The sequence below is a fragment of the Metopolophium dirhodum genome, chromosome 7, assembly GCF_019925205.1.
Source record: "Metopolophium dirhodum isolate CAU chromosome 7, ASM1992520v1, whole genome shotgun sequence".
Taxonomy (NCBI): domain Eukaryota; kingdom Metazoa; phylum Arthropoda; class Insecta; order Hemiptera; family Aphididae; genus Metopolophium; species Metopolophium dirhodum.
Genome location: NC_083566.1, coordinates 11559935 through 11582580, shown reverse-complemented (window position 1 = coordinate 11582580; position 22646 = coordinate 11559935). Strand labels below are relative to the sequence as shown.

The 22646-nt window shown below is 24.2% G+C and overlaps 1 protein-coding gene across 2 annotated transcripts in view; it reads right to left on the bottom strand.

The window, feature by feature from the left end:
- The window catches only part of LOC132948296 (serine-protein kinase ATM), a 40134-nt gene that overhangs the window by 11739 nt on the left and 5749 nt on the right, over positions 1–22646 (bottom strand). For both annotated transcript variants that reach the window (XM_061018714.1, XM_061018715.1), the window contains exons 4-39: positions 20126–20287; positions 19941–20073; positions 19071–19176; positions 18312–18404; positions 18024–18251; positions 17828–17964; positions 17618–17755; positions 17438–17527; positions 17160–17364; positions 16828–17089; positions 16589–16769; positions 16289–16503; positions 16106–16208; positions 15435–15531; positions 11790–11934; positions 11562–11716; positions 11388–11495; positions 11181–11315; positions 10953–11109; positions 10772–10896; positions 10569–10709; positions 9792–10043; positions 9597–9721; positions 9081–9534; positions 8866–9006; positions 7784–8027; positions 7466–7704; positions 7250–7403; positions 5913–6015; positions 5677–5784; positions 5151–5253; positions 3401–3560; positions 2994–3298; positions 2588–2916; positions 2376–2520; positions 120–451 (exon numbers count right to left, since the gene is read on the bottom strand). In XM_061018714.1, the coding sequence (XP_060874697.1) occupies positions 120–451; positions 2376–2520; positions 2588–2916; positions 2994–3298; positions 3401–3560; positions 5151–5253; positions 5677–5784; positions 5913–6015; positions 7250–7403; positions 7466–7704; positions 7784–8027; positions 8866–9006; positions 9081–9534; positions 9597–9721; positions 9792–10043; positions 10569–10709; positions 10772–10896; positions 10953–11109; positions 11181–11315; positions 11388–11495; positions 11562–11716; positions 11790–11934; positions 15435–15531; positions 16106–16208; positions 16289–16503; positions 16589–16769; positions 16828–17089; positions 17160–17364; positions 17438–17527; positions 17618–17755; positions 17828–17964; positions 18024–18251; positions 18312–18404; positions 19071–19176; positions 19941–20073; positions 20126–20287 (6310 nt within the window). The remainder of the gene's footprint in view (positions 1–119; positions 452–2375; positions 2521–2587; positions 2917–2993; positions 3299–3400; positions 3561–5150; positions 5254–5676; positions 5785–5912; positions 6016–7249; positions 7404–7465; positions 7705–7783; positions 8028–8865; positions 9007–9080; positions 9535–9596; positions 9722–9791; positions 10044–10568; positions 10710–10771; positions 10897–10952; positions 11110–11180; positions 11316–11387; positions 11496–11561; positions 11717–11789; positions 11935–15434; positions 15532–16105; positions 16209–16288; positions 16504–16588; positions 16770–16827; positions 17090–17159; positions 17365–17437; positions 17528–17617; positions 17756–17827; positions 17965–18023; positions 18252–18311; positions 18405–19070; positions 19177–19940; positions 20074–20125; positions 20288–22646) is intronic.

Here is a 22646-nt window from a genome sequence, read left to right as displayed (position 1 = left end):
TATGTTTATATAAAATATTCGTGCATTCAATAAATATTTTATTATTCAAATCAGCTAATTGACTATATTGTATAGCAAATATTTTTCTTATTATGAAGTGCAATATTTATATTACTTACTGAAGTGTTAGTTTCAAATATTTATTTTTCTCCTCGCGTTTGTTACTTATATCTTTCTTATCAATTTCACTTTGTTTGCTCAAATATATACCAGCCTTATATTTTTCCATGTTATTGGTCAATTTTCCTAATTCAACCAATGCTTTTCCTTTAATTGTACTGTCTTCAACTTCAAGTATGCGAAAGTCTTCTGTTTTTACATATTTATATAATTGTTGATATAATGTATCCGTAAATTGAGATAAATGTTTATGAGCATCTGACAGTACTTTTTTACAATCTAATCCAAACTCTTCTGTCTGAGCTGATTCCAATTTTAATCTTCTGATAGACTATAAGTATACATTATTTATGTATTATTAAAAGTATGGACAGATAACCATATTGTGGTAAATAATTACAATATTATTAAAAAATAAATCTTAAATTAAAGTAAGATAATTAAATACGTAGAAACAGTATAAGGAATAGCAGAAGAAATGCATTGGCGATCCAAGTTGTTCTTAATAAGGACTAATTATACTATAATTAGTGATGCATCAAAGGTATAAACAAAAGGATACATTTTAATTGATGTATAAAGTTGCCCATTTAATTAAAAAAATCCCAGAGTTTGAATTATATCATTAATGGCATAGTTATTTGAAATTAATTAAAATAATGTATTTAACTATTTTAACATTCATTGTGATAAATATAAAAAAATGCCTTGTAATTTGTATACAGTTAGATAAAATTGGATTAAAATAACATAAATAAATGTTAGGAGGACATCATGTTAACATTGACTTAAAAATGGAAAACTTATCAAATTTGAATTCAGTAGTTACAATTTTGTATTGTTAGCTTTAATATTATAGTGAATTAACCTATTATACAACTTAAAAGAAAGAACATTATTTATGTTAAATAGTGGGTTGTTTAATATTTTAATTTTTAAGCAAATTATGATCATTTTTAAATAGTAATATTTAACATAATATTCATCTCACTTAAAAATTTAAATATCGTAAAAAATCAATAAGAAAACACAGATGATGTTTACCTTTAGGTCAATTCACTCCAATACTTAAACAAAAAATAATACAAAATAAGAACTACTGAACATAAATGTTGGTATGCTATATTGTGTTAATATTACAACACATATGGGTACAATGTCCTATTAACACGTTAACAGCATATTTCTTTTTGCAGTTTTCACCCAGTATGTTGCTAAAAGTAAAAACAACTAAAACTGCTCTTAACGATGTATGTATACATATTTAAAAACATGCGTTTATTCCATGCTAAATAATAATAAAATAACATTCAGCCATGCATAGGGAATATCAAGCCATTTATTTTAGTAGTATATTGGACGCCAAATTGTCAAACGCGTTGTTGATGGATCCTCATGACACCAAATGCCATCAGTACGCATTCAACGTGTTAATATACACAAATACACATTTAAATATAATTATTAACTACTATCATTGATTAAATATATATCATGTATATATTTTAATCAATGCTCTATAGTCACAAATACAAAATTGAGCCCTGACCATCAAGTATCAAGTTGCAGTTATTTTTTTTTTTACTAATAAACTTTGTTAACCCTTTGAGGAGCATGGATGTATATATACGTTTTTAAAATGTACAGTCAAAAAGATTATGGATGTATCTATACGTTTTTACAGCGAATTCCTTTTAATTTCTTTATTTATGTTACATTACCGTAAAATACCTTATAGCTGCCATCTATGAAGTTTAATTTCAATCAATTGATTTATTTTCACTTATCAATCATATTAAAATAGGACGTACATACACGTCTTCGCTCATAATATTTTTTTTCTAATTTTTCATTCCTAAGTTGCTCTCTGAATTGCATTTACGTATTCCCCGGCTGCTCCTCAAAGGGTTAAAATACTGAGTGTCGTGAGCTTGATAAAAAATAGTTATTTGATATGTAAGAATAATATTTTTAGTTTGATTGGTATAAGTGAAATTATTTCATGTTTTCAATAACTGGTTTATATTGGTGTATAATATTTGTGGGGTTTAATGAGGAAATGCTGTTTTACATGAAAATATAACATATTGAAGATTGTTAACACATACAAATTCTGTATTAAACATACTCGTATTTTGTTTTATAGACATATTGTTCTGGTAGGATTTTTGTTACAGTAATTAAGTATTTTTTTTTACCTGAACAATTATTTCTATTAATTTAACTTTTTAAATGTAAAGAACATAATATTGTACCTTTTGAAAATATTTTCTGATAATATCATTTGATGTTTCTGATTTTGTTTCTTCCATCCAAGAACCATAAAGTTGTAATGCTAATGAATGTAAGAAAGGATATTCACAATTTTCAAGTTCTTCAACAACATTTTTTAATAAAACTCTGAAAAATTAACCATTTAAATGTTATTATTATATTAAAATGTATAATCGAGATAGTAATATTTTACCTTGCCATATGACAGTCATTTCTTTTCCATAAAAGCCTAGTCTCCTCCACTTTTGCCCATAAGATGGTATGTTTCTGATAAATATCTAAATTAACAACTGTGGCTAAATGTCTTCCAGATTCTTGTAACCAATCGTTTTGTTGAGCTAGTTCTGCTATTCTTATTCTTAGTATGCCTGATCTTTTATCACCATCAAAATCCAATAACTTACAACGTTGAGAAAGTATTTTATTGATATTTACAAAATCATTAGTTCTTAAAGTTTTTTGATCTAACCAGTTGTAAAATAATTTTTTTTTATCTGATGTAAAGATAAAATCATCAAGGTCCTTTATGTATAATTGTTAAAAAATAATGTAATTAGGTATTATTTATTAAATCTAAGTGTATTACGTCATTTACTTACTTCAATTATTTTAAGTTTGGCTAATGGAGTATAAATTGTTGCTGTTGATTCTAGACTTGCACAATATAGAGATTCAATAACTACTAATCTAGCTTCATTTATCATAGGAATTGCCCTATCTAAATTTTTCAGATGCACATGTCGTAAAGCATGATAATGCAATGATTCAAAAGACTTGTCACCACAATCTGGTAAATCCCATTTATTTAATTGCCAACAATAGTCATATTTTAAACTATCATTGCTGGAAGCCATGATATGAGCAACATTTTGTAATCCAGAGTTTGAAAATGCATCTAAATAATCTAAATTACAAGACATTTATTAAACAGTCGTATGAGTATATTTTTACTAAAATTTTTTGATATTTTGTTGAAAACTAAGTTTATACTACAATCGTAAATCACCTTTGGAAATGACTTCTGTAGTCTGCTGTAAATCACAATTCTCCATAACACGATCCCATTTTCTAAGTTGTTGATAGTATTGTGTACGAGAAGAAATATTTAGTAAATAATTTGAACCACAGCCTTCAATTGCATCAGAATCACCAATTCTTTTATAAGACTAAATGTATTTATTTATTGAATTATTTATTTTGAAGTTAAGATTTATTTAAATAAAGAAAAAATTATTAAGATGCAAATGATATGTTTATTTATATAGGATCTAAATTGTACAATACAACTTTTATCTAAATAAAGTTGCATAAAATTGGTAAAATATTGTTAACTTTTATAAAGTTAGATATCTAATAATTATTATTTTATATTAAAAATAAACACACATTATATATTTAGACACCAAATGTTTACAATACTGTATATATTCTGAGTGGATGTATTGGTTAAAGACTTATCAGGTTCACATTATCTTAAAATCAGATATTTAAACAAAAAAAGGTGGGTAAGTGGATGTTGATCTGCTGTACGGTAGGTTACAAGTGGGTCACTGTAATGGATGGTGTTAAATTTGAATTCAATGATATAATATCATTGTATAAGAAAACGATTCTGAGCAAAAACGGTCAGTCAGCTTATGATATTACCAAGTATATTTGATGATATTATTATTATTATTGTGAATAAAGTAATTTATATATAACCTATTTACGTAGAGCCTTGTTTTAAATTTTCAATTCTTAGCCATAAAAGTTAAACATTTTTAACTACAAAATAATTAATAAATTATAAATTTGATAAATGTTGTCAAAATTTGAACTTTAAATGCCTATAAAAAAAAATTGTGCCTATGTATTTTTAATATTTTTCAACTGCTATTAGAACGATATATCAGGAGCCTTATATTAAATTTTCACGCTTTTTTACCCAACAAATAAAATTTTATTGATATTTATAGAAAAAAATTAAAAAAAAATTGAAAACTGACAATGTCCGTAAACAGCTCAAAAAGAGTCAAAATTTTATGGTGTATAGAAAATGCTAATTCAAACATTCAGTGAAATTTTCAAGTATCTACAGTCATTCATTTTTTAATTACAATAAAATAAGAAAATTGATACATGAGAAATCGAGTAAATATCAAATGTTGTAAAAATATAAATTTCAGACGCTCATAAAAATTTAATTTAAGTTTCTTGTAGACATTTTTTTTTTGATAATGGTAGACAAACTTATGAGTAATCTTATATTACATTTTCAAATCTTAGATATAAAAAGAAAAATTTTTATGAATTCTCAACTCAGAATAATTTGCTAATTTTTGTGATTTTTCCGTATTTTGTCAATATTTGAACTTTAAATGCATGTAAATAAAAACTGTGACTAAAGATTTTTAATTTTTTTCACTGCCTTTGAAACAATAACTTAGGAGCCTTCTATTAAATTTTCAAGATTTTTTTACCCAATAGATAAAATTTTATTGATATTTATAGAAAAAAAAACTAAAAAAAATGAAAACTGAAAATGTCCGTAAACAGCTCAAAATAAGTCAAAATGGTGTATAGAAAATGCTAATATAAATGTTTGGTGGATTTTAACCAGATGTTTTTGGATGAATTTTGTACTTTTTCGGAATTGTGAAGACCAAAATAAAGTTATGCATTATTTAAAACATGATCATTTTAAAATTATGATAAGTTAATATTTATAATTGGAATTTTATATTTAGAATAATATTAATAGATTAATAACAAACTTCATTAAGAATTGATTGCAATAAAAGTCCTTCTTTGGGTAATACTTCTGTGATCATATCCACAGGATTAAATATCATCGACTCTTTATCTTTGTTCATTGTTCTAAATGTGAAAACATAATAATAATGTTAATCAATCGTTATAGAATATGACACTTTTATGTAAAGATATTGTATAAATAATAGTTAGTAACTACTATTAAGAAACCATTAAAAAATTTGACTGCAAAAATATGCTTTCGTGCATCCATAGTATGTCGGACCTAGTTGTTCACTTCTTCAAAATAATCTTGGTGAGTTCTACTAAAAAATATGAGTTTTTTTTAATTAATTAAGTTGGTATATATATATAATTGAAATTTAATTTTTTAAATAATCATAAAATAAATAAATTAAAATATAAAAATCTATAGTTTTTTTTTTAAATATAACTACTCAAAGTTATGTTTACAATCAACTAGGTCTGAGTACTATTGGAAGTATAAATAGTAAATTAATAAATATTACAATAAAACCAATAACTTACTTCAATGCAGTTTCACACCAAAGCTCTAAATATTGGATAGAAGTAAAATGTGCAGAGCAAAATTGAGCTGCTTGGGATACATATAAGTAATTTATATCCAAAATTGTTCTAAAAATACAAAGTTGCCTTTAACTAATATTGATATTATAAAATATATAAAATCTTTAAATTAGTTTTTTGTTAAGTAAAAGAATAATATTTTTAAGACTATAAAGTAATATTTAAATGATAATTACTGTAAAGGATTGTTTTGTTGAAGTCTGATAAAATTAATGATGCTTAGAAGACATTGTACAGCCGATTTATTACAATAAATGTTATTTTCAATGGCATCATAAACTATAACAGTCAATAGGTAATATAGTAGGTATAACTATAAAGGTACATATTTTAAGACCATGCAAGTATGATATCAAGTCATGGAGCAAAACCTTTATTAGGTCAACAGTCAAAAGAAGAATGGAGGAGATCAGTAAACTCAAATAACCAATTTAAAGCTTTTCTTCAGATTATCCGAGAACATTATTCACTTAAATTATTTGTTGATAATAAAATAAAGTACAATTTTTTTATAACTTGTAATGAATATGTGTAGGTAAGCAGGTAGCATATATTGTAAACAATATATACTCAATGATAATATATAACTTAGATCAGCAGTTCTCAACATGAATTAATTGAGGACAACAATTACAATTATTATTAATATTATATATATTATATATATATTATATTATAAATAACTTTTGTATTAAAATTATGCCAAAATATGTATTGCTTCCATTTTAGAAACAATCAACATACCAAATTTGAGTTTAGAAGTTTCAATTTTTGGTTGTAGTATTATTATTATTGTGAATGGTTCTTATAGCTAAGAATCTTATCTAGGCTATCTCGTAGCATGAGTGTAACTAGGATTCAATAGTTACAGAGGGTTAGTCTTAATTCAAAATAACCCACACTCGTCTTTCCCACACCATCCTTTTTGAGAGAGACTGCTACAGACCAGTATTTAGTTGTCACAGAAAATCCTATGGAATCAAAGTTGAAAATGAGCCCTATAGTCAAAAGGTCCTACTCCCTCCTTATTAAAAAAATTTTTATATCAATCGTAAACAATAAGCTATTGAATAAATATATATTTTTTTATATTTACTATTTAAGGAAGTAAATAGTTGGAAATATATATCTGAGAAACTAAAATCAAAACAAAGTTATTTTTAAGATAAAATACTTAGAGTGGAATATAATATATTATATTGTATAAATAATGTACTATGTAATTTTATGGCAATGTTACTATTACATTATTGTACTAAAACATTAACTGTCTATCTATAATTGAATGCAAAATATGACCAGGTCTAAATAATGAAAGATATCAAACGCCTACCTCAGTTATATATGTATCATATATATGTATAACAAAAAGAAAATCTATATTATTAAGACCTTGAGAACGAAATATTTAAATATACAATCGAATTAATTTCATGTACAATAAATTGTGATATAGTTAGTGAATTCATTACTTAAGTCTATACTATTAATGAATAATTATTTGTAACATTACCTTGATGAATATTTCTATTTATCTTTTCACTTCTCATTGTATAATGTTTAAGAAAAAATTTGTTCAAATGTTTATTTAATACAGGCCTTGTCAATGGTTTGTATTCAAGAAGAAAATAAACTAGATGTGGTAAAATGTTTTCACAAAACACAGGCTAAAATTATATTTACATTAATTGGTATTATAGATGTTAATATATCTATTTAAAGGGTTTACTTTATTTTCTGCAATAGGCAATAAACTTTTGTAAAAGCCTTGAAGTGTTTCCAATAAATGTTTTGTAATGATTGTAATCCAATTATTGTAAGAAATAGATTCATCTAATGGGCACCAGATATCGTTTTTATCAATTAGTAAATTAAATTGTTCAATATCAAATGATAATTCAACATCCAATTTTGCCATTGAAGATTGTCCATGTTTAAACGGGTATAAAACCTTTGCACCTAATTCTTCTAAATGTTTAATTTAATTTAAAATAGTAATGTTAATACAATTAAACAATGTTTTAATGAAAGTTACTAGTTATGTTACCATATAAACTTTGTCCTTCATCAGTCGCCATAACTTTGAATAAGGTTATATTACTTGATTCCAAAACGGAAATATTTTCGTCACATAAGTAGTTTAAAACCAATTCAACTACATGCTTTATAAATGAGTATTCTAGGGATATATTAGATTCTAATTTCAATACTTCAGGTTCTGGTTGCAATATTAGAGTAGTTAAATCAGCTGGACCCAATATCCCCAAACAACTGGCAGCTAAGATTTGAATCTATAATACAAATATATAAATAATATAGAATGGAAATTACTTAATACAATTTTAAAAATATTCAAAAAGTTTCATGAAGGGACAAAGGGTGCCTATAGTTAAAGTTATTATTGGAAAATGATAGCACTTAGTTTACTGGAATATGTAAATGTTTTAATTTGAGAATACTTATTAAACAGACAATAATTGTAAATAATTTACGATAGATTGTATATGATATAATCATAAATACACATATAGAAAAAAAGGATAGGTATATAGTGGAATTAAAAAATCTGAATTCGAGATAAAAACTTTAAATTAATGATAAAATTGTGCATTTGAAAGAATGATTTGAACAAAACTTGTCTTATAGTTTTTTATAAATTTATAAAAATAAATAATTATTTAAAATTTTTAAAATGTATTGATAATTTAAAATGGGAAGAAGTGTTACTTTTTTAAAAATATTTTAATTTTTTTTTTAAATTTATAATTAATAACAAACATAATATCTTAAAGTCAGTTCTAACCGCAGATAACTAACATTTGAAGAATGTTTTCTTTTTAAATATATATTATGATAAACAAAGATATTAAAATAAAACAAGTTAAGAAAGCTCACTCAGCGAGCGTGGTAAGTTCCCGGTATCTACAGTATTTTAATACAATACAATAATTTATAATTCCATATACAATTTTCGTACAGTAAATAAATACCTATTAATATCAACAATCATAACTGTACTGGTAACTAATGGACGGGCTCAACGGGGATATAAGATGTTCTAAAAATATATTTAGAAACCAATAACACTATCAGAGAAAGTAATTACATACATATAACTTGAATACATACTTCAAACTCATCACTTTTTGTAAGCTTCATTAGTGTACAAATTAAACAATGTAAAATACTTTTGACGCAATCTTCTGAAAATCCCCGCATTTTTAACAGTTCTTGGTAAATGCATTGAAGTTCTTTTTCATTTGCTTGTAACTAAAAGAAAAAAATGTCTATATTTATTATTTAAAATATTTTTTAAAGTAAATATTATTTGAGTACTGACTAACCTTTAGTCTTAAACATTTTAAAGATTGAATTATATCAGTGTTTTCATTTTGTTGAGAAAGAAAAGATTTTATGTCCTTGTGTAGTGATGTTTTATTTTTGTTGTTTGTTTCACAATCAATATTTTGATCACTGAAGTTTTTAAGAATATTTAATAAATGTAATAATTTTTCATTCAAGGAAGGTTGTGTCTTAGCCAACATCCGTAGAGTTGATGTTAGAGGTCCAATTTGACTAATATTTAACTTTAAAATGCATCTTGGATTTATTAATAACCATTTTAAATATTCAATAGCATAAATGTGCATTTCAAAATTATTTTGGTTTAATAAAGTGATAGTCGACTGTACAGATTGATTAATTAGGAAATGAGAAAATGCATCTAATTGGTTAGAATCTAATAATTGACCGATAAGAGCCTTGATAAAAACTGTATACTGGAAAAATGACTGATACCTATAAATTTAATAATAAAATAATAAATAAAATAATATTTAAAAACAAAATAATACATGTACCATAAATCTGATTTTAATGTTTTGAAAATATTCACATACAGAATGTGAACAATCGTTTGAATATAATCGGGTCTTTGTGTTGCTATATAAGTTAAAAATGGACTTTTATTTTTGAAATATGTTTCCTATAGTTAACAGAACACAAATAAATTAACAATAATAATAAAATATAGAATAAGTAGATAAATTAATTACTTGAAAAATCTTAATTAAAATCAGAAACTGATCGCTGCTAATTTGTATTGGAGCAATTGGCTCCTCAGTATTTATGACAACCATTTGGATAAATTGTAATATTATATTTGAGTACTGGGACCTTATTAGATCATTCAAATTTTCTTCACCTAATTGACTTTCAATGAGGTTTTTAATTTCATCATGATTGAGAAATGGCACCTCTACAATCTTAATAGCCAACAAATATGAAAATATAACAGGAAAGTTTTCCTGGAAATTGACATTTTTGATAAATATTTAAGACATAAACTATAGTTTAAATTATACTAATAAATAAATAAATACTGTGAAAGGAGGGGAAGAGGGGTTATACATTTTAAAAAAAATACCCAAATCCAAAATTGCAATTCAAATACAAATTAAGCAACTTCATCTTATATAAGATTCGTAGAAAATCTCACATTAAAGTGAGGAGAAACCCCTTAGAAAACCCCTACCCTAGATGCACCAATGTTCATATATACAGACTATGATATGCCATTGTTTAGAAAATGAACACCTGGTAACCATAGTAACCCTTTTAAATATTCAAATTAAAGTCAATATCATTTTTTTTTTTTACTTTTATATATTATGGTTCAATACAACTGTCAACTAAATAATATATAATTAAGAATAATAATAAAAAAAAAAAATGAATTCAACAGATTGAGTTTTTAAGGCGAAAAATGTACCAGTTAATTTAATGTTTTATTCAAAAAAAAAAATACACACTATAATAAAAATGTTACTTACTTCAATTACATCACTAAGAATACCCTTGGAATTGAAAAAATCCAAGTCATTTTTGATAACTAAAATAGGGATGGTTTCAAATGGGTATTTTTTAAAGAATTGTTCTATTGTTGTGCAAGTAAACAATTTAATTGGAAATCCCTAAATAAATAATTAACAAATAAATAAGTAATAAAAATAATAGTATATAAAAAAAATATTACTTGGAATGAGGAATACTTCAAATGCCATTTCCATAGTAAAAATCTTAAATTATTTTCTAATAACTCTATACACGATTTCATTTTTAATTCAATTTTTACACATTCTAACAGATTAATCACCAAATCTAAAATAAAATAATATTTAATTTAAAAATTAAACATTATCAAAACAAATGCTAACCTAGGTTAATTTGTTTAATATAAACTGTTTGAAGAACTTCGAATAAACATTTTTTTCGAAATTTAACACTTGATGTTATTAATGATTGCATGCATAATAAATATGTGGAAATTCTATTGGTATACTCATCTTCATGTTCTTCGTTACTAATATCGTGCTAGAAATATTTTTTAAATAGTTCATCAAATAGTATAATACAATAATATAATCTAATAGTGGGAAACTCACATCAACTGTAAATACTTCATGAATTTTATATAATATAATGTCAAACATTTCTTCGTAGCTTATTATATATGTATTTGGATTATTTTCGTAAACATCACACATCACTTTTATACATCTAATAGCAGCAATTCTAACCTGTAATATTATGTTAAAAGTAAATCAAAGAACTAAATATTAACTTTATATGTATACACAACTTATACAAACCTGAAGAAATGGACTGTCTAGATAAAATAATATTATATTTTTCGGACTCATGGGTTGTACCACATTAGTATCAATATTCCACGTTGATCCAAAACTTCCATTAGTTGTCTAATGTTACATAAAATACAATATTAGAAGAAAATGAAGATTATATAATTAAATGAATTAACTTACAGAAGCAAAATGTCCAAGTAAGTCAACAAAAGCACAAACCATTTTTGGTCCACAATTTTCGGTAGTAGATATTTTTTGTAATGACTGAATTATCATAAGTAGATTAGTAGTGCAAACTTTATGTAATTTATTTTTAGTAGTTATTCGAAGTGCATCTAAAATAATTATAAAACTAAGGTAATATAAACATATATAATACTTGGAACAAAATATTCTATTTGAGTTTACCACTCAAAAGTCGAGTTATTTGGATAAAACCTTCTTGACGAGAACACCAAGCTTTGGCTAGTAGTTTGATTAACTTATTCATTTTAACTATCACATCTATTGTTAAATTGTCCAAACTAAAAGCTATACGAAGAAAATAGGTGATCTGAAAATTAAATATTCATGTTTAATAATTAATTATATTTAATTAAAACAACATTGAAAAATATAAAAATAAGTGGTTTGGAATCAGTAGTGTTTAAGAAAAAGGTTTTGAATAAATTATATTGTCAAAAAAAGCAGGAGTACCGAGCATTCTTTCAGAAGCCCTCCATCCGGACAACATAAAAAAACATAGTTACATTCATTATTAAGACCAAGTTAATTAATCTTTAGTGACTTATTACCTGTATATAATATTAATGTTATTTAAGAAAAAATGTGAACCCTTATATAGTTAATGCAGCCAATGGCCTTAGACGCCGAGGCTTTAATAAATGAAAAAAAAAAGGAGGGTAAGTGGATGTCATTCTGCTGTACAGTAGGTTACAAGTGGGTCACTGTATAATTGATGGTATTAAATTTGAATTCAATGATATATCATTGTACACAAAAAATGATTCTGAGCGGTGACGTTTTGTCAGTGTGGATATTTTAAAATATATTTAAATTACTACAAAATAACTAAAATCGTTATTCTCCTTCAAAATTGAATATAAAATAACTATAAAAAAAACTGTTTTTATATTTTGAGATTTTTTGGTTACAGAATAACCTACTTACATGGAACCTTGTTGTAAGTTTTCAATCCTTAGCTATACAAGTTGAACATTTTATAAATTTTTAATTATAAAATCATTTTTAAATTTTAAATATGATGTTTTCAAAAATCAAACTTTAAATGCCTATAAAAAAATACTGTGCCAATGTATTTTTGATATTTTTCAACTGCTATTTAAGCAATATGTCAAGAGTCTTTTATTACATGTTGAACATTTTTGGCCCAACAAATATAATTTTATTTAAGTATAGGAATTGATAAATTAAACATATGATATAAATCTTAAGTGGTTATTCATTTTTGAATTACTACAACAAAATAAGATAATCGCTACATGAGAAGTCGAGTGAATATCCAATGTTGTAAAAATTTAAACTTCAAACGGTCATTAAAATTTAAAGAATTAAAAAGAACATTTTTTATGGATATCTAATACAAAATAATTTGCACATTTTTGTGATTTTTACGCCTTTTGTTCAAACTATAAATGCATATAAAAAAAATTGTGACTGGATTTTTAATATTTTTCAAATGTCATTGTAACAATATATTAAGAGCTTTGTATTCAATTTTCAAGCTTTTTTACCTAACAAATAAAATTTTATTGACATTCATATTTTTTGTTAAGAAAATTTGTTTCATAGATCTTGTCAAAAACCAATTTTGCCTAAAAATTCCTGTTTTTCTTAATTTTTATGTTGTTTTTCACGGCGTTTTATAAAACAATTGGGAATTTTAAATTTTGACCTCCTGAATGCACCAACTAGATTCACTTTCCCATCTAACAAGATACTGTTGAAGAAAATCAAAGCAATTTTACTGTTCCAAACAGTGGTGACGAACATAAAAATTAAAAAATAAACACACATCATTGTAAAATCAATACATTCATCGCTCTGCTCAGAATCTAAAATGTTTTCTTAACACTTTCTAGTTTACTATAAACAGTTTTTTTCATTCATAAATATTAAATTTATTTATAAAAAAATATAATATTATAGTGAAATTAAAAATATATAGATAGTATTAGAAGATAGAATTAGTAGTTAGTACCTAATGGCAATAATGATTTCACAGGGTAATGGAAAATTGATGGTTGGAAATGTATTTGCACAATACAATGAGGGCATGGCATATATTGAGGAAACTTGAAGGGTTGTAGGCCTTCCTCAAAATTATTTTCAAATTCACACATGACACTAATAAGTTTATAACATATAATAATTGTAGTCAGGTATGATCCTAGAGTTTATTTTTAGGGGGGTTTGGAGTGAATATTGCCAACTTTCAAGGATAATTCTGCCGACTGTATACTTGATATTATAATAGTTACATTTTCTATAGTAATATTTACTAATTAGGGATCAAATTGTTATTAAATTGTGTAATTTTTTTTCTATTTGTTCATTTTAATGCTGACCTAGAAACAAATTTGATTCATATTCTACTGAATCAAAAAATACTATTTTTATTTATCATATTTTAGGATTTTTATTTTAAATGCATATAATGATATTTTAAGAACATAAATGTATACTTTCTTAATAAATATACAGCAAATTTAAGAACATGATTAAAATAGGTTATGTTAGAAACCTAGGTTACTAACCTAAGCTATAACGACAAACATTTTTAATTAATAAGATTAGGTTAGGTTAGTAACTAGGCAACTAACCTAACCTAATCCAACTCCTAAATTCGACTTTAATGTATCGAAGTACTCTATCTAAATATTCTGTTTTCAAAGATGAAATTAAAACTGAATGTTGTAAATTTGTAATTTAAAAAAGGTGGGTATGTTAAAAAATTTTTAACTACAAAATAATTATTACATTTCAGATTTGATAATTTTTTTCAAATTTGAACCTTGTAAGCCTTGTATTAAATTTTCATGCTTTTTGGCCCAACAAATAAAACTTTATTGATATTCATAGAAAAAAAACTAAAAAAAGCGCTTTTGAAAATTATTTGGAATTTTTTACTTTTGATCCCTTAAATTACCAACTAGATTCACTTTCTTGCCACAAAAGATTGTACTGTTTATGAAAATCTAAGCATTTTTACTGTCCTAAAAGGTGATGACACACACACAAAAAAAAACACACACATTGTAAAATTAATACATTCATTGCTCCGCTCAGAATCTATAAGAGTTGGATTTGAAGCTTTGGTCAAGATTTCTAATACTGCAATATCAGTATTTTCGATTTTTTTTTGTAGACATTAATATTAGTGAAAACAATTTTATTTCACAAACCTCTTCTGGGTATCTAATCTTTTATTTTCTCTCTCTGGCCTGCGTGCAACATAGAGAAAACGCATTAACGCAGAATCATTTTTCTATGTTTTTATGTAATCTTAGAGTAAAATTACTCATTATAAAAAAGATAGAGAATAACATTTTTGAGGGAATGACATATCAATTATATATTTTATTGTTATTTGACTTTCAAAATAAACAAATTTTTTTTTATAAAAAACGTAATATTTATTACGAGTAAACTACATGTTATGCTTAATGTGTATTAATCTTACTTGTAAATAATATGAAAGTTTCAATAATTTAATAATCCCATAATGGCATAATATATTTTAAATTATCTATTTCTGAAAATTGCCGACTATTACTAACAGATGCCGACATTCGGGGTGTCATCCCCCCTCCCCCTGAAAAATCGCCCATGCTTGAAGTATTATGTAGTATATTTTTTTTTCTTTCCACACCACCCCTCCCTCACATCTTACATATGTTACCAAATAGGTATCTGCTTATGCAATAATTATACTTGAGAAACAGAGTGCAAATGTCATATGTGTCATATAGAACAAATAATTTGAATCAAATAATTATATATTATTCTACAATTAGTATAAATCTATAGTACTTTGAAGTAGGTGTATGATTGACCAATTGAACCTTCAAATGCAGTTAAGTCTTGTACTAAGGTTTCTAATAAAGATGTTTGATAACCAAATACACCTGTACAAATAGTTATGTTATTAATTAATATGTTAAACTAAATTCAAAATAAATAATAATACAGTCACAGTGATTTCTTAAATGTTATAACTGGTTAATAGAATCTACCTCTTATTAGAATCATATATTTTAAAGCCTGAACCAAATAATGTCTATTAAAAAACGTAAAAAAAGGTTTATGGAATCAATTGAAATAAAATTGAAATTACCAGTAACATATTGTCACATTAAATAAAATTGATTATATTGCAAAATATATATAACTAATTACTAATAATTAATAATAAGGACATTAAATATTAATAATCATATACATTTTTGGCATCTATTTGAAAAATTAAATAATGCTTAGTATATTAACAAAACATTTTTTTATAATAGGTATTTTTATGATAAGTTTTACTTTACTTTATTTTTAAAAAAGATACACCAAATTAAAACCAATAACCTTAATATGGTGGGATAAAAAAAAGTAATTTTGTAATCTTATTATTAAAAGTGTTAGTAAAATAACTAATTATACAAATCTAAAATGTCTTAATAAAAAAAGTAACTATACTAATGAAATACTTAACTTTATACAAGCAAGTCCGTAATAAAGCCTCATTTGCTTGTATACTTAATTTTTGAGTTTTTGTGAGACCTTCATAATCGAACACTTGATACATAGTATTAGAATCTAAAACATTATAACATATTACACTAAGTTGCACTTAACTCATTGTATAATAAAATGTATCGAATAATATATATTATTACCATTCAATTTACTTAAGTTATAAAGTTCACTCGCAATAACTTTATTTGTTTCATGATTCATTAGTTCATTTACTATTTTACCATCAACAAATTGTAATTGTTTATGAAATAATGAACACACATTAACAAATGCTTCATTATTTAGTTGATTTACATTAGTTTTGAGTTCTAAAACTATATTATTCACTTTCTCCATGTATTTAAATTTATATAATCTGTGAAGAACAATCAAATCAACAATGCTTAGTAAATGTAATATATTCACAAGATATTATAAAAATATTTATAATTATTAATCACCCAAATTCATTAAAATCGTTATTAAATTGAGGAAATTGATTTTCAAGAAAACATAGTAAATTTGCCATGGAAAAAAACCATTGAAGTGTTTCAATACTTGGCTTTTCCTTTAATGCTATACTTTTTTCTATGAAATTAATTAATCTCTTGAAAATATTTTCATCGATTGATTGTCTTGAGCCTGTTAACAAAAACAATTAATTTAACTTAATAAAATTATTATGTTAAATATTTTATACTTTTATTTTGTGCAGGCTCAGTGAATTGTAGTTGCAGATTTGGACAATCTTGATGCGCCAAATTATGTGTATATATCAAATCATTAGAATTTATTGTTTTAAAATTATTGTGATTGACAAATGATTTTTTGATACTAGGTTTTGTCAATATTAAGTCAATTACTTCTGATAAAATATAGGGATTCAGTTTAGAGAAAGATTCAACTATTAAGCTATCTGGCATCATTAGTGGTAACAGCCAATCGAGCAATAAAATCATGTTCTATAAATCACATCATTATTAGATAAATATAAACATATACTTGTTATTGATGATAACATTTTATACTTACTGTTTTATTTAAAGTAACACTGCAAAATCCTCTCGTTTTAAATAAAATTACTAAAGTTTTCAAACTAGAATCATCAATCTTTACTGTTTTATTAAAATATAATCTTAGTACATCAGAATACATTTCATCTTGCCAATTTATTAGAACAATTAATGAGTGCAAGAGATTATGAGATAAGTCTGAATTCTCGTTTGATGATACAGTTCTAAAATAATAATAATAAATAAGGGATAATAGATAGTTTTTTTGAGTTTTTAAAACTATAAAAAAATAATTACTTTAATGCATATGTCCAAACAGTTTTGAAGAAAGGTCCAATTTGATTCAATTTGCAAATATTCTCTGATTTAATTAACTTATTGCAACAACTAAATTATAAATTAATATAAAAGGGAAAATTAATTAGAAAATAAATATAGAGGCATTTGTCTGAAATAACTAATTATCAATGAACATACATGATCAAGTACTTTGTTGATTTTGTATCCTTATAAGAGTTTAAACATTTGGTTAAACTTTCTAACAAATGTAGGTAATCATTTTCATGAAATGGTAATGATAGATTATTTTCTAGTAGTTTTGTAATTATATTAAGTCTAAAAAATTATTAGTCATGGTATGATATTAGATATGTCTTACTTTATATTGAAAATAAGTTATAATCTTACCTGGTGCATATTTCAGATATTTTTAAGTTGGTAAGATCATCTACAAAGGATAATACATTAATATCATATTTTTTTCGTTTTGGTGTAGAGCATTCATCTAAAACTAGGCTCGATGAATCTAATTTATTAAAATATACCTAAATAACAATTTTTGTATTAAACAAATTCATTATTTGAGTAATAAAAAATAACTTACTATATTAAAAATTGTTACAGCCAACTCTGAAATGTAACTGACAAAATTGGGATTGGAATTATTTTTGATTTGTTGTATTTCACGACGTACAAATTCATACATTTGATATAATTGAACAATCCACATGTTTTTGTTATAAGCATATGAATCTTCATGGTTGAAGTCAAGGCATTTTGGATGATGTATTTTTATGAACAAAGTTAGCAGATTATACAGCGTATCTTGAACCTAAATATTTTAGTTTTCTAAAAATTAAATATGTTGGTACGTAATTGAGAAGATACTAACCTTTTTTAGCCTATCGTTTTCATAAAAATTTATCAAATGTGTACAGTTTTCTTCGATAAACCGGCAAAGTGATTTACGACATTCTATCCATAGCTAATTAAATTTGACAAATAAATAATTATTTTTATATATTTTTAAATACAGGATTTTCTATTTCTGGTGTTAAAATGTAGAATATATTTATTTTTATTTACATAATGTTAGTTATATAGAGGTAAAATTATTTAATATAAACTTATTTTCACAAGTACAACAAAGTTCCAAATATTTTAAATGCCTCTATTTGTCAATTAAACACAACCAAGGTTATAGGCTTATAGCCATGGGAATAGGTAAATTTATAATTATCCAGTTAATGGAATTTAAAAAATATTATGAAAAAAATGCAATTTGCGTCTTATAGTTTTTAAAATTATATGTGATAAAACTATTTTACAGTAGTAGTTTACTCTACAGTATTTTTGCAATTCTACAAATTGTAAAAAACTATATATTATGTTTCTATATATTTTTTGCTTTTTCAATTTATATATTTAAATCTTCAACATACTTTTAATAGTTAATTCAAAATAGTATGTTAGGAATAAACCTATGTTTAGTATTAAACATTAAGGAAAAATAGTCATAATAGTATTATATTATTGCATATCTAGTATATAAATATTATAAATGTATTTGTTAGAAATACAAGATTAAATAATATTTAAGTATTTAGTTATTCTTTGTTAAATACTATGAACATTCAAAATATAAACTTACCGTATTACAAACCCCAAATACAAGTACAATTAAATCTTCTCTTAAAAAAAAGTCATTGTTCTTTTTCAGTGTATCCATTATTGCGTTATTTAAGTATGAAAATATTCTATAATACAATTATACATACACATTATAATTTCATGTTTTATAAGTTAAATACAAGTTTATGATATTTATAATTTAGTAAATATTGTCATTAACCTAAACTTGTACTCATTACGAAAAGTGTTCTATGGTGAATCCACTATTGACTTTTAATTTATAAACGACAAGTTAAAATTTTGGTTTCATGAACTAATTGAAATACTTTCCTAAAATCGTTGAAGAATATTAAATATATCAAGCATTGAAAGAATAGTTTCTTTTTGCATTAATAACAATTTGAGTAGGCTATGCAAAAATCAAGTGAAAAATAGGTTTCAAGAAACATAATAAATAGAAAATAGAAAATTGCACACACATAACTTAAATTTTTTACACCGAACATTTAGAAAAAAAGTTAATACTATTCATAATAATGAATAGCATAACATGTAATATGTTTACATAATGAATAACTATAAATTTATTGAGACATTTACAAAAAAAAAATGTCTTATAAATAAAATAACATTGCTAATTTAAGTTTACAGGATACTTCTTTAAACTTTAAAGTATAATATTGCTAAACAGTAAGTTTACAAAAACGTAAATACATAAAAGTAATTTTCAAACATTATGTTTGATTTCAACCGAAACTTTAAAACTATTAAACACATGGATAATATTTTTTTTAAGTGTTCTCCATTTTTGATATATACAATTTTTATGAATATCTATAGCAAAGTGTGTTATTGTAAATAACACAACATAATTATTCTAGATATTTACTTTTTTTTAACCGCTAATGACACTCTAGAATGGGCATCACCTCTGACAACTACGTGTTTCATGATTTTTATTGAAACGTGTCTCATATTTGCAAGATTTTCATTGTATAAATTGTAAGCCAATGAAAACAAATCTAAAATACATACATTAATGATTGGTTGTATTTATAAAAAATATATACTTGCCATTCCAATAACTGCTTAATGAATGCCAATAATAACTCTGAGATAAAATACTTTGTTCTAATATTTTATAGTATACTTCTCCCATGTACAATTGGAAAGTTTTATTTTGTGAAACATCAAGAATACATTTTAAAAAATCATTGATAGGTAGATAAGGTTGATCTAAAAAAATAGAAATTATTTATTAGACAAGTTATAGATTCTGAGTATAGAGGATTTTATTAGATTTACAATTTATTTTTGTACTTGCTATACAGCAGAATGTAATGTATTAAAAAAAATTTTTCATATAATTTATTGATTCGTGCGCTACATGGATATCACATTTTAGATTCTGAGCGAAGCGATGAATGTATTGATTTTACAATGATGTGTGTTTTTTTTTTATTTTTGTGTCTGTCATCATCTTTTAGGACAGTAAAAGTGCTTGGATTTTCTTCAATAGTAACTTTTCTGATAGGAAAGTGAATCTAGTTGGTACTTTGGGGGGTCAAAACTAAAAATTTCCCAGTAATTTTCACAAGCGACATGAAAAACAAAAGAAAAATTAAGGAAAAACGGGAATTTTTACGCAAAATCTGTTTTTGAGAAAATCAATTTTGGTTTTTTGTGTAACTCTTAAATAAAATTTACAAAATATTTAGACTCTTTTTGAGCTGTTTACGGCCATTGTCAGTTTTCAATTTTTTTAGTTTTTTTTTCTATAAATATCAATAAAATTTTATCTGTTGAGTAAAAAAGCTTGAAAATTTAATAGAAGGCTCCTAGGTTATTGTTTCAAAGGCAGATGAAAAAAATTAAAAATCCTTAGTCACAGTTTTTATTTATAAGTATTTAAAGTTCAAATTTTGACAAAATACGGAAAAATCACGAAAAATAGCAAATTATTTTTAATTAATTTTTCTTTTTAAATCTAAGATTTGGAAATGTAATATAAGATTACACATAAGTTTGTCTACCTTTATCAAAAAAAAAATGTCTAGAAGAAACTTAAATTAAATTTTTATGAGCGTCTGAAATTTATATTTTTACAACATATGATATTTACTCGATTTCTCATGTAACAATTTTCTTATTTTATTGTAATTAAAAAACGAATGACTGTAGATACTTGAAAATTTCACTGAATGTTTATATTAGCATTTTCTATACACCATAAAATGTTGAAAATATTTTGACTCTTTTTGAGCTGTTTACGGACATTGTCAGTTTTCAATTTTTTTAGTTTTTTTTTCTATAAATATCAATAAATTTTTATTTGTTGGGTAAAAAAGCGTGAAAATTTAATATAAGGCTCCTGATATATCGTTCTAATAGCAGTTGAAAAATATTAAAAATACATAGGCACAGTTTTTTTTTATAAGGATTTAAAGTTCGAATTGTATCAAAATATATCAACTTTAAAATTTAATAATTATTTTGTAGAATATGAAAAATGTAAAATTTTTATTTTCAATATTAAAAAGGTGGATAAGTGGATGTCGCTCTGCTGTACAGTAGGTTACAGGTGGGTCACTAATCGATGGTGTTAAATTTGAATTCAATGATATAATATCATTGTATAAGAAAAACGATTCTGAGCGAAAACGGTCAGTCAGCCTATGATTTTACCAAGTATATTTGATGATATTATTGTGAATAAAGTAATTTATATATAACCTATTTACGTGGAGCCTTGTTTTAAATTTTCAATCTTTAGCCATAAAAGTTAAACATTTTATGCATTTTTAACCACAAAATAATTAATAAATTATAAATTTGATAAATGTTGTCAAAATTTGAACTTTAAATGCCTATAAAAAAAAATTGTGCCTATGTATTTTTAATATTTTTCAACTGCTATTGTAACAATATATCAGGAGCCTTGTATTAAATTTTATTGATATTTATAGAAAAAAAAACTAAAAAAATTGAAAACTGACAATGTCTGTAAACAGCTTAAAAAGAGTCAAATTATTATCAAAATTTTATTGTGTATTGAAAATGCTAATTCAAACATTCAGTGAAATTTTCAAGTATCTACAGTCATATGTTTTTTAATTACAACAAAATAAGAAAATCGTTATATGAGATATCGGGTGAATATCAAAAGTTGTAAAAATATGAATTTGAAACGCTCATAAAAATTCAATTGACGTTTTTGTAAACATTTTTTTTTGATAAAAGTAGACAAACTTATGAGTAATCTTGTATGACATTTTCAAATCTTAGATTTAAAAAGAAAATTTTATATGAATCCTAACTCAAAATAATTTGCTAATTTTCATGATTCTCCGTATTTTGTCAAAATTTGAACTTATAATTTATAACTAAATGCTTATAAATAAAAACTGTGACTAAGGATTTTTAATTTTTTTCACTGCCTCTGAAACAATAACCTAGGAGCCTTTTTTTAAATTTTCAAGATTTTTTTACCCAACTGATAAGATTTTATTGATATTTATAGAAAAAAACTAAAAAAAATAGAAACTGAAAATGTCCGTAAACAGCTCAAAATATGTCAAAATGGTGTATAGAAAAT